General features: G+C 41.0%; 1 protein-coding gene across 1 annotated transcript in view; it reads right to left on the bottom strand.

Annotated features, from left to right (window-relative positions):
- Positions 1-13,589, bottom strand: part of ITGA10 (integrin subunit alpha 10) — an 837,220-nt gene that overhangs the window by 272,227 nt on the left and 551,404 nt on the right. Inside the window, exon 18 of the mRNA XM_044079978.1 lies at positions 12,685-12,795. Within this exon, the coding sequence (XP_043935913.1) occupies positions 12,685-12,795 (111 nt within the window). The remainder of the gene's footprint in view (positions 1-12,684; positions 12,796-13,589) is intronic.

The raw sequence follows: 13,589 nt of genomic DNA, 5'->3' as shown, positions 1-13,589 counted from the left end.
ATACTCTAAATCAGCCACGAGTTCAGATCACAATTGTTTTATTTCTTTGTTAGCTTAGTTAGTCAGGGTGAGCAGGCATCATGTCAGCAGAGGAGTATGGAAAGCTGACAAGGAGCCAGCTGGTGGAGATGTGCCAGGCTAGGGGACTGGTGCATGGAAACCTGACTAAGGCAGACCTGATTGCAGCCTTGGTTACATCTGCATCAGAAAACAGCAACCAGGAGGACAATCAGACTGGCAGTGGAGATATAATACCCTCGGAGAATGGAAAGCTCAACCTTTTTGCAGAGGACTTAAAAATCCATCTGGAGCTAAAAAGACTTGAGTTGGAGGCCAGGCGGAGATAGAATCTGAGGAAAAGGAGCAACAGAGGAGGCATGAGATGGAAATGATGACTCTTCGCCAGAGTCATGGAGGTAATGGGGAAGGGAGTAACTGAACCCCAGAAGCACAAAAGGTCAGTAAAATTCTTCCACAATTTAAAGAGGGGGATAAGTTTGATAGTTTCATTCATATGTTTGAGAGGGTGTGCAAACAGTATAGTGTTGACCAAAGGCTATTGGTATGGTTCCTGACCCCTTACTCCATGGTAAAGCTGTAACTGTTTTGTCAAAAATGTCTGATGTTGCATGTTTTGATTATACTGCTGTTAAAAATCACTTGTTAGAATTGTTTAATCTAATACCTGAAATGTATAGGAAAAAGTTTTGTAAGCATAGATGCAAGGCAGATGAAAGTGTGTGTGAATATGTTGCTGAACTGAGCACTTATTTCCACAGGTGGGTGAGTTGATGTGCGGTCACCACTTTTGAAGGGCTGGCAGACCTTTTGGTGTGGGAACAAGCCCTTAGCACTTTGCCTGAGGACATGAGGATCTGGTTAGCTGATAGACAATGTGCTACTTCAGAGGAGTTGGGGAAGAAGGGAGACCTATACCTGGCAAGCAGGGCAGCCCTGCACAGGAAAGTGACCCCCAGTACTGCTCATGGGTCTAAAGAAACCCATGGTGGGCAGCACAGACTGCCCCAATGGAATCTGCCAGTAGCAGGGGAAAACAATAGTCTCGGTACATGTCCAGGAGCTAGGGTTAAATGTTTTGAATGCAACCAGTGGGGCCATGTGGCATACAGGTGTCCACGGAGGCAAGGTGGGGAACAAAAGGTGAGGGAGCCAGTAAGTGGGAAAGACAAAATGCCAATAGTAGATTGTCTTGAGACAACAGGGGTACCAAACTATCATCCTGTAGATGTCCTGATAGGGAAGGATTTGGATGAAGCAGTATCATGTGTTTGTTTAGTTGCACACAGTCAGGCTAGGAGACAAGCATGTGGGTCTGGTAGCCTGGGGAAGACCCAGACATACTGCATACTTGTAGCCAGGACTGGTGAGGTGGTTACTTCAGGGAGGGAGCTACCCTATAGCAGTGAGACTGAAGGTGAGCCACAGCTGCTTGGGGGTACTGATGGTCCCTTGGACAGAGTGACTGCAAAGGTAGAGGTGAGTAATAATACCCAGGCTGACAGTGAGACACCACTGTCAGAGGATGCCAGACGTCCTGTGGAAGGGGAGCTGGGAAAGGTTTCAAGGAGAGAGTTGAGACAGGCTCAGCTCTCAGACCCTACATTGCAAGGCCTGAGACAGGTAGCTAGGGAGGCACCTGATTCTCAAGGAAAGGGGCAATCTGTATGCTGGGACAAAGGGCTACTGTAGAGAGAATAGACCCCTGAGGGAGGGCTAGAAGGTGAGAGAGTACAGCAGTTGGTAGTGCTTAGAGCCTACCATCTGGTGCTTCTAGCCATGGCCCATGCTATTCCCTTTGCAAGTCATATGGGCATAAAATGTACAAAGAGGTGTATTATTTAGAACTTCTATTGGCCTGGAATTTCCAGAGATGTAGTAGGGTACTGCAGGACCTGTGGGTAGTGCCAAAAGGTAGGCAAGGCAGGAGACAAGGTGAGAGCTCCTTTGATGCCTTTGCCTGTGATTGAGGTGCCATTTCAGAGGGTAGCAATGGATATTGTGGGTCCTCTGAGTACCCCAAGTTCCACAGGGAAAAAATATATCCTAGTGGTAGTGGATTATGCTACACGATACCCTGAGGCAGTGGATTTGTCCTCCATTGAGGCAGAGAAGGTGGCAAATGCATTGTTAGAGATTTTCAGCAGGGTAGGTTTCCCAAAAGAAATACTGACTGACAGAGGTGCCAATTTCCTGTCAGACCTGCTGGCTTGTCTGTGGAAGTCCTGTGGGGTGAAGCACATGAAGACCACCCCCTACCATCCCCAGGTTAAACTCTACAATCAAGTCCATGTTATAGCATTTGCAGAGCAGTTTAAGAGGGAGTGGGACAAATATTTGACCCATCTGTTGTTTGCTTACAGAGAGGTTCACCAGGAATCCACAGGTTTTTCACCCTTTGAGTTGCTATATGGGCATAGGGTGAGGGGGCCTCTAGATTTAATTTGAGATGAGTGGGAAGGTGAGTGCAAGTCTCACAAGGAGTCTGTTGTGGCACATGTCCTAAACCTCAGGACAAGGCTCTGGGAACTCATGAGCTTGGCCCAGGAGAACCTGGCAGAAGCCCAACAACAGAAAAAGGTGTGGTATGACAGGAATGCATGAGCTAGAGAGTATGATGTGGGGCAGCAGTTAATGGTTCTCATTCCTGTCAGACACAACAAGCTGCAAGCAGCTTGGGAGAGACCCTACAAGGTGGTAAGAAAGGTAAGTGATGTTAACTACATGGTGGAACTGCTAGGCAGGAGGCAGGGGCACAAATTGTACCATGTTAACATGATGAAACCTTACCATGATAGGGAGGCCCTTGTGCTGAGCATTTGCAGTGCATTGCAGGAGGAATCTGAATGAGATCTGGTGACTGATCTCCTCAGTGAGGCTCAGGCTGACACCTTAGTTGAAGGGGTAGCAATGTCCCAGCAGCTATCTCCTACCCAGATTCGAGAAATCCGAGCAGTGTTGCAGGAATTTGGGGACATGTTCACTGGGAAACCAGGGTGCACCCACCTGGAACAGCACCAGGTGGATACAGGACCCCAAAGGCCTATTAGGCAGGCCCCTTATAGAGTGCCAGAGAGAGTCAAACAGACTCTGAGGGAGGAGGTACAGGAGATGTTGGAACTAGGGGTGATTCAAGAGTCCAACAGTCCCTGGGCCTCCCCAGTGGTGCTGGTGCCAAAGAAGGATGGCAGCACCAGGTTCTGTGTGGACTACAGGAAATTAAATAGTCACACAGAGTCAGATGCTTACCCCATGCCTAGGACAGATGAGTCCCTAGAGCAGCTGGGTGGGGCTAAGTATCTTACAACCACTGATATTACCAAGGTTTACTGGCAGGTACCCTTGACCGCCAGTGCTAGAGAGACGTCAGCCTTTGTGACTCCTTTTGGATTGTATGAGTTCACAAAGATGCCCTTTGGGATGAAGAATGCCCCAGCAACTTTCCAGAGGCTGGTAGATCATATCCTAGCAGTAGCAGGAGGGTTTGCCCTTGCTTACCTAGATGATATTGCCATCTACAGCCATTCCTGGCAAGAGCACCTTCAACATGTCAGGAGGTGCTGGGCAAACTACAGAGGGCAGGATTGACCATTAAGCCGAGCAAATGTCAGGTGGGTATGGCAGAGGTCTCCTACCTAGGACATAGAGTGAGGAGTGGTAAGATAAGGCCAGAACCTGCCAAAGTGGAAGCCATTCAGGCATGGCCTGCACCTGTTACTAAAAAGCAGGTGAGGGCATTTTTAGGGACAGCAGGGTACTACAGAAAGTTCATCCCCAGTTATAGTACCATAGCTGCTCCCCTCACAGGCCTGACAAGGAAGAACAGGCCAGATAAGTTAGTGTGGACCCCAGCATGTGAGCAGGCATTCCAGAAGCTTAAACAAGCTTTGGGAGGACCCCCTGTGTTAGCCAGTCCAGATTACAGCAAAGAATTTGTTGTTCAGGTGGATGCTTTGAACTATGGGATGGGGGCTGTACTTAGCCAGATTTCTTCAGAGGGAGAAGAGCACCCAGTGGTTTATCTCAGTCATAGGCTCCAACCCAGGGAGGAATGCTGTGCAGCTGTAGAAAAGGAATGTCTAGCCATAGTGCGGGCAGATACTTTAGCCTTATCTGTATGGAAGGACATTCACTGTTATTACAGATCACAGCCTCCTAACATGGTTAAATAGAGCCAACCAGCAAAATGCCAAGTTGCTTAGATGGAGCCTGGGGTTGCAAGCATATATGTCCATGCAGCACCGCAGTGGGATTAGCAATGCCAATGCAGATGGGCTCTCAAGACAGCGGAACGGGGGTAAGGTATAGTCAGATAGACCTTATCTGTGTCTCTTCCACACCAACCAATACTTTATAACAGCAATGAAATGCATGTGGAACATCAGTCTTTAACCCCAGCTTATCTATTTTCTCAGTGGTCAGTATCTCTCTCTCTCATACTCATCCTGTCTATGACCAGCCTTTCCTCTACTAGCATGTTAGCAATTATTATCTATAGAGCCCAAATAACATGCTAGTGACTGGCCACAACTCCCACCTCTAAATAAAGGTCAACAATTAGCGCCATTCTTGTAAGTTAACTCACATGTGAGTACCTGATGGGGACCCCCCACCTGATCTGTACTATTCATTGTCTTTTACCTGCCGATGAGGACAGATCTGGGAAGTCACTGTGGCCACAAAGCATTTCTTGGTACACATGTTCATTATGTGTACAACCATTTTTTTCTAGACTCATACTTTGGTAGATTGAGGCAAGGTCCTTGTGTTGGACTGGCTATGGCCTACATTACCCTACTCTATTTCCCAGTAAGTAATTCATCCCTACCTCCTTAGCTATGGTGTCAGTACTGTTGAAAGATAGGGCAATGCAGATCTAATAATTATGCTTTGTGAATTCGTCTGAAAATGTAATCTGTAGTAATTTAAGAAAACAATTTTGTTGAAGATCTCCGAATTTTTGAATGAAGTTGTAATTTTTCAAATTTGCTGTAACAAAATAATTTGTAAGCTACATTTCTACTGATTAGAGACCTAAAGTAGAGCTATAGTTAATACTAACTTTCAGCTGCAGGAAAACATTAGTTTTATTTAAACATATTTTTATTTTACTATTAGTATTTTCTGTCTGATGAGACATTGCATGAAGCCTGAATAACACCTTACCTATAACCTGCAACTTCTTTTTCTATGTCATCAGCACAAATACCTCACTGCCTTTGACATCCCAATTAGTCCACATCTAGCATATTCTACAGGTTATGTGTGACACCATAAATATTTCTACACTTTTTCCAAGTACTTATCATATCTAGAAGTATTAGACAGAAACATAAGCAACCTAGAAAATGACTGCATAGTTCACAAAGTTAGAGGGAAATGTGTCAAATCAGTGAAGTTTGTTTCTAAGAACCTGAAATGTTGATAGCAGAGTTTTTCTTTTTCTCAAATGTTGTGCAACCTCAGAGTATCTATATATATATATATGTTTGGGGTTGTGTAGGGGTGTCCCCCTACATTGGGGGGTGCAAGTTTGCTGAATGTAGTTACTGTGGGAAGTCTTCAAACTTTTTATCATTGCCAAAACTACATCTATTGAGTCGATGATTCCAGTTAGGCCTAAAATGTACAGTGAGCAAAATGCACACTCATGCTTGGCACCATCTGTTTATGAGCTCCTTCTTAACTTGTTTCACAACTAAATACATATTGAGCAGTATTCATAAAAACATTGCACACACACACACACACACACACACACACACACACATCTGTAGGGTTTGTACAAATTTAGAAACACATGTAAGAACCCATTTTTTCAAACACTGACAGAGTCCATAGAAGTCTCTCTAAATGTCTTCATTTGAAAGTTTGAGTGCCGACAAGCTGAAAAAAGACCAAAAACACAGCAGAAGAATGAATTTCAAAAATCGCTCTTCTCTTCTAAACTTCTTTTTGCAGGGTGGGCTAGCCCCCATGAACCTCCCAAGTGTGGGGCAAGTCCTCCACACCCCAAACTTATATATACCAACTCTGAGATTGCCATACCTCAGAGAAAAGGGAATATTCCATGAAAAGGCACGTCAGACATGTGTATGTAAGTCTGTTTTTTTGTCCATTCCGTCTTCAGGTTTTGGGAATCAGTCTAGCAGGTCTAGCCATTTCAAATGGTTACTGTCTCTGTACACGTGTGTACATGGAACAGGCCAGCAATAGTGTAGGAATGCAAAGTCATAGGGGTGGGATAAGTCATAAAGGGTGAAGCTCTGGTGTATGGGCTGACTATACCCATATAAAGTACAAGACTACAGCTGGAGGCCAGTTGCATTAACATACAAACCCCAACATCCAGTTAGCCATTAAAAGTGAAGTGTTGCACAGCACATCGAAGCACTAGTATCTGCTGTCTAGTAAATTGTATATTGAAAATATACTGAGAAACTGAAGACCATACAGGCTACACAATACTGCTGGAGTGCCATATATCTAAATAAAGCACCACAGCCTGCTACTTTCTGCACATGTCACAGTGACATCAGGACTCTATCTACCACAAAAATATGCACCTTACACCTACCACAGTGATATTAGAACACAGGCACATCTCACACCTACCACTGCGGCATCAATACTACAGACAGGCACACCAGACGCCTACCACACAGATATGACTCCCTTACCAGTTGGAGCAGCCAAGGGACCAATTTGATGAATGGTATATAAAGCATCTATGTTTTGTGTGCATAAGCAATTAGCCATAAATGTTTCTGAAGAACTCACACTAATAATTATATAGCATTGCTCCACATCTTACTGGAGTTACCAACAGTTCCTTACCAGTACCTACATGGCTAAGACAATTAGGCATGCAAAGGTATTTGTAAAGCACTGGAATGTTTTAATTAACTTGAGAATGCAATATGTATGCTAATCACCTCTGGAATAAGAAATAAGTAGAGCATCTGTGGTGATTTTTACAGCAGTAGATTCACAAACAGAAAGGCGCATTAACAGTGTGATATACACCAGCTGTGTTACCAGGACTGATGCAAGGCTGAAGAAAGTTGATTAGAAATATTCCATATTTTTTCTCTCTTTCTTATTTCCTATGAGTAACACATTTGATCTGCAACATGAATATGCCCCATGGCCTGGAAAAGTGTGATTTTTATTTGTTTTTGCTCATTACAGCCTGTACTATATTGCCAGTGGGATTTATGAAAACAAAAGAACTTGTATGGACATGAAGTGCCTTTGTAATTTTCTTAGGTGCTTACATGTCTTATGCTAGCAGGTAATAAATGGAATCTTAGTCTACTTCAAAGAAATAACTGACTAGAACTGAAAAAAAAAGATATTAAAATGTATACAATAAAGAGATGTATGTTAACATCATGTGTACTGGTACGCTCTATTGTCTCTGGGCTGGTATAATTAAACCTCTTGTTCTTTACAGATAGTATAACTAGTTTCATTATTTTTGCTGTGGGAAAGCAAAACAACTACAGAAAAACTAACATAATGCTTCCCTTATAGGGAAATGATGTAATGAAACATTAGAGCAAAATGGAGGAACTGAAATGTATAACAATGTGAGCTTGGTCTTTGTTCTCCCTTGGTTTTACTTGGAAGAAGTTGTGACACATCTGTGGGAAAGGCTTATCTGTACAAATTCAATATTCATCTCAGATTAGTCAAAGCTAGTATTCCTTAGTAAAAACAAGGATATTTAATAGCTGCAGTACACATTTTTCTTTGTGTACTCTGTCCAGTGTAGCTTAATGTTATTTTAATTTTCATTGTGTGCTTTCTTATTTTTTGGCATATTCAACTTGTAACTGTCCTGCTGTCTTGCTGTTTAAGTAAAGTTCATTTATTTACTTTTAAGAGCTTGTGGTTTGCCTTGTTATATACAAATGATATTTATTAACTAAGTGGAGGGTCATCATCTACAACTGGTTAACAACCTGCGGTTCACTTTCTTCAGGTAGTCACATAATCTCAGCCTTCTACTAGTGAAAATATGAAAGTGTATGATTTCATATCTGGCTTAATTAAGAGAAGGTAACTGGAGGTCCCACTGGAGGTCCCTGGTCATTCATTCCAGGGTTGTGGCAGTAGTTCCACAATAGGAAGAAAGCGGGGGGTAATTCTACCAACTTTCTCTGGGAATTGTGCTTACATTTGTGTGTGAAATAGAGTCACCTATAACAAGAGTATCAGGTGTGTTATTCAGCCTTAAGGGCTGTGGCTGCTTGGCACACTGACTTTGTGGGTTATGTGTTGTGTGTGTTTTGTTTTGAGGTAGCGTTTGCTTGGATGTCTGCTTTGGAGGTCTCTGTTGCTTAGGTAGATTTTTATTTAGAGCCTCTGAGTATGTTTTTGTGTATTTATGTGTTTGGTTCGCTGATGTGGTGGGACTATGTGATACTGGAATTGTGTTGTGTGAGGTTACCTTCTCCTCCTGACTGGTTACACCAGTTTTGAGATGAGAGAGCTCAGCCTCCAGTTTGGCTAAATAGTTGCATCTCTCACATATATTTGAACCTGTTTGGAGGAGGAGAGGGTTGTCCGTGTACATGAGACAGTTGTAACATTGCCTCAAAATTCCCAGATTCACCAGCTGGACTGGAGAGGAAACCATTGACTGACCTTTGGACATGCTAGAGTAATAGGAAACTGAATTTAAGATGGACCAATAGAGGACAGGGTAATCAGAGAGTATAAGAGTAAGTAGTGCTTATGGTTTAATAGTGCTAACTTGTAGGATTACTTAATTGGACCAGTGAAGGGCCTTAGAATGAGAATATGGTGTTTAAATTGAGAGATAGAGCAGTTCTAAGGGAAAAAGTGAAGAGCAGACTTTGTGGAGCCAGGAATAGTTTAAACCCAATTAGGCGGCACTGCCGCTGTTGCGCTTATGCTCAAAAACGCGCTAAACAGCACAAAAGAGGTTTTTAAGAGAGGAAGATGAAGGAGTTTTGGAATTGACCCAGAATGGCCAATAAAACTACAGTTTCAAGTCAGTAACCACTCCCACAGGGGCAGGCAGGCTGCTCAATGTTTTTCACTGCCACTGATCAACAGAGAGACTTTCCTTTAGCCCAAGCAAAAAATGGCCTCACAGAAACTTACAAACAGTTCAAGAACAGCAAGCCTGTAACTGAACTTTTTTAAATCTCAGAAAAGTGGGAAAAAAGCAAGATTTTGTTTTTTTTTTTTTTGTTTTTTTCAGAGATAGCAGAGGTTAACAAGTATCAACAAGTTATAACAGTGCAATAAATGACCCCACACAAGAGTGCTAGGCCAAAGACAGCTAAAATGCAAGTTTTGAGAAAAAAACAATTTTAAAAATAAGTGCAAACAGGAAATTCAGTAAACAGCTCTAGGTTGTGCTCTAAATACAGTTACCAATGCAGAAATCAAATTTAACAATCCAGAAAATGCTAAAAATAGGCGGCTATGCAGAAAAACTTAGCAAATAAACAGAGGAAAAATACTTAAAGTCTCAAAAGTGGCTCCTTTCTTCTCTCAGCGTTTTCTCCTCTTGGTGAAATAACTATGGGACCACCTTTATCTGCAGGTCTAATAGCAATGTTCATGTCGTTTCTAAGATCATCTAATGCTTTCCTATGTCTATATGTTAAATTCCCTCTCTTAGTAGTACATATATGTCTACAAATACTATAAGCATCTTCTTCAACCAGCTTACAGAAAGCATCAAATAAAGGATGGCAAATGGGGCTAAATAGGCTAGGTTTTGAAAAACTTGGATATACGTCTATAATGTTTATATTCTTATACATCAATTTTAATTGTACATTAATTATGTACAAGTAACTTAGTATCCAAGATGATATCTGTTAAATTACTGTATGTAGTAGGAATATAGGTTAACCCTTTGTTCAATAACTCAACTAATAATATACACAATACTTATACAACACACTGCATACAAAGATTATGACTACCTTTGAGCATAGCTACATATTTTCTTTCAGATTTTCTCAGTACTTAAAACTGACAATTTACAGTGTTCTTGAGATCTAGCTATTATCTATATAGTGTTGTGTCTTTTGATTTTCAAAATTTAACATTTAAGAGGTATTGATAAAGAGTTTTGCTCATTACAGCCTGTACTATACTACCAGTGGGATTTATGATTTGGTTACACCTTCTGGAAGACCGTTCTTACAGTGTTGCTTTATGTAAAAAAGAAACTGTAGAAAATGTCTCTTTGCAACTGTCCTTCAACATACCCACTGTGTTCTAAGTATGTCATAGGTATGCAAAATGATCTGACGTTTATGTGCAATGTAGAGGCCTATGCTTTACAAATGCCTCTTCCACTGATGTAGGGTTTGGTGCTTTATATCAAGAAACAGTCAAGGCCTCTAATAAATCTGAATACCTCCCAAGGAATTAGCCAGTTCACAGAACCATCCCTAAACTCTGATGCTATACCAGAAATGTATGGTGGCCACATCATCTCCTTAGCATGTTCTAGCTACACTGACAGTTGTGGTCCTCCAACACCCACTGATAGTTGGAACACACTCCCCAGTCTACTAGCCTTTTGTATACCTAATGCCACCCATGTGACTCATTGTTGAGATCTCCAGAGCTTTCATCACTGCATCTATCAATAAACCTCAGTGATTCTGTTAGGGATGGGGATCCCCTGACATCTCCCTTTGTGGTTAATTAACAGAAATGTCAGCTAAACTCACCCATATCTAGATTCTGAGTAAGCTATGTCTGAAGGAAACTCCTAGTAGCAATTGGTGTTTCTCAATGGCAACTTCCCCTGTTAGTGATCAAATTTGTGCATCTGCTTCCCCCTCCCCATAAATCAGTGTCTGGTGTCTTATGACATCCTCTTGTCTTACTCCCAGCATCAAATCAATCATTGCCTACATTTTCACTGTCAGATACACTATACATTATCAAAACCTATGGTCTCACACTTTGGCACCCAGTCAACAAACAGAGCACCTACCATCCAACTCCCATTACTATGCCAGTGGATGAAGCCCTTGGCATTTCACCACAAAGTCCTTTTAATTATTTTATTATTAGTGTCAACAGTGACTAATAAAATCACCCATGCCTACCCTTCTTGGCAGTGATCAGAGTTCTTGGCCATGACAGTTTTTGCATGAAGTTAATCTCTTCAGACCTTGAATCTCACATAAGCTATACGCCACCCAAACCTTGTGTACATAGATGCAACACTTTCCATTCAAATTACTCCATCATTACACCTATACACAGCATAAGCACATTGTTCCATCAGTATACATATAGAGTGCATAAGCACATTGCTCCATCAGTGTACCTATACACTGCATAAGCACATTGCTCCATAAGCATACCTACACACTGCATAAGCAAATTGTTCCATCAGTATACCTATACACTGCATAAACACATTGTTCGATCAGTATTCCTATACACTGCATAAGCACATTGTTCCATCAGTATACCTATAAACTGCATAAGCACAATGCTGCATCAGTATGCTTATAGACAGCATAAGCACATTGCTCCATCAGTATACCTATACACTCCATAAGCACATTGATCCATCAGTATACCTATACACTGCATAAGCACATTGCTCCATCAGTATACCTATATACTGCATAAGCACATTGCTCCATCAGTATACCTATACACTGCATAAGCACATTGCTTCATCAGTATACCTATACACTGCATAAGCACATTGCTCCATCAGTATACCTATACACTGCATAAGCACATTGCTTCATCAGTATACCTATACACTGCATAAGCACATTGCTCTATCAGTATACCTATACACTGCATAAGCACATTGCTCCATCAGTATACCTACACATTGCATTAGCACATTGCTCCATCAGTATGCTTATAGACAGCATAAGCACATTGCTCCATCAATATACCTATACACTCCATAAGCACATTGCTCCATCAGTATACCTATAGAGTGCATAAGCACATTGCTCCATCAGTATCCTATACACTGCATAAGCACATTGCTCTATCAACATGCTTATATACTACATAAACACGTTCTGTCAATATGATTATGCAGTGTAAAACACCTTTGTATAACAACAGTGATTCCTTAGCATAATGTAACTAGTTCATAATGCTTGACACTATCATTTAAGCTGTCATGAAATTGATCTCTACACCACATCTCATCTAAGTCACTTCACCAGACTTTGCTGAGGTTTACTGCCTTGAGAAGTCTGCCTCTATAGTGCAGTCAACCAACTTCATGAACTCTAGCTTCTCTGTTTACAGGAGAAAAATTTAATCTCCAGCACATGTAAATATCATACATCATAATTCAAAGTATGCAGTACAACATCAGTTGGGAAAAGAGATATCATTTACTTCTAGATACCTTTGAATCATATACTTGCATCTCAAAGGTAAATGACTGAAGTGACTTATTAACCAATGAGGACCCCTTATATGATTCCAGATAATGCATTCTATGCTACAAGTAGCACACTATCAAAGCATTAGCCTATCAACGGGCATTAACATATGCTTTAAACAGAAGGTATTTAATATATTTATTAGTGCTTACATTTTGGTTATTCTAGATGTCTTATCCAGCAGTGGTGCATGAATAATATTGACATGATTTACTTCAGGAATACTCACAGACTTTTTCATTGTTGTCGACAATCCAGTGTTCAATACTGGTCCTGACTCTGTGTTGTTGAGCCTGAAGTGCACACCAAGTCCAATTGGACGACCATAGTCTGTTGTGTCCTACAGACAGAAAAAAAAAACAATCTGTTCAATTCCTGCTGATCTAAGTTTTGTGAAAACAATTTATGTGAGAGATGTAATATAATATGTTTTTCCTAATGTGATATAGAGAATAACCACAGACAAAAAAGTTCCGAAACATAGTATCATCACTGATTTCACTTATTAATTTATTTATTGATATTTGCTTATTTGGGTAACAAATGATCAATTGCACAGTGACAATGATCAATTGCAACTGAGTTACATGAACAGTTTCAGAAAATAGCACATTGACATGGCGTTAACATTTAAAATGAGAAGCAGCGCATATACATAGAGGTCAACATATATAATACATGAATAAAGGAGACTGCACATCTCCATATGGGTTTACATATTTGTTGCAGTTAAAGAAATGTTTCAAAAACAAAATATATGTATATATTTATAAGAAGCAAGAAAAAGTGAGAAATAAATGAAAGGGGGAGTATAGGAACTATAGAATAAGGAAGCGAGGGAGTCAAAAGTAAATTAATCTATATAGCAGTTCCAGCTGTATTTTTCAGCAGTATAGTACATGAGACATTTATATAATAAGGGACTCATAGAGCTCAGTATATAATTACATTGACAGTACAGATGTCTGTATTGTATACAGATCAGGTCAGTAAGATATGGGTATGCCCAGCAGGATCTGAGTACTGTAACATACCACCTGAAAAACATACCTCTCCACCTCTTAGCACAAGGAATATAGACAAAGCCTTAAATAATGTGGGTGGCAGAGGGGCAAAAATAAGGGCTGCTTTTAA

The sequence above is a fragment of the Protopterus annectens genome, chromosome 8.part0, assembly GCF_019279795.1.
Source record: "Protopterus annectens isolate FY-2018-M chromosome 8.part0, PAN1.0, whole genome shotgun sequence".
Classification (NCBI taxonomy): Eukaryota; Metazoa; Chordata; order Ceratodontiformes; family Protopteridae; genus Protopterus; species Protopterus annectens.
This window is presented reverse-complemented; position numbering and strand designations above follow the sequence as displayed.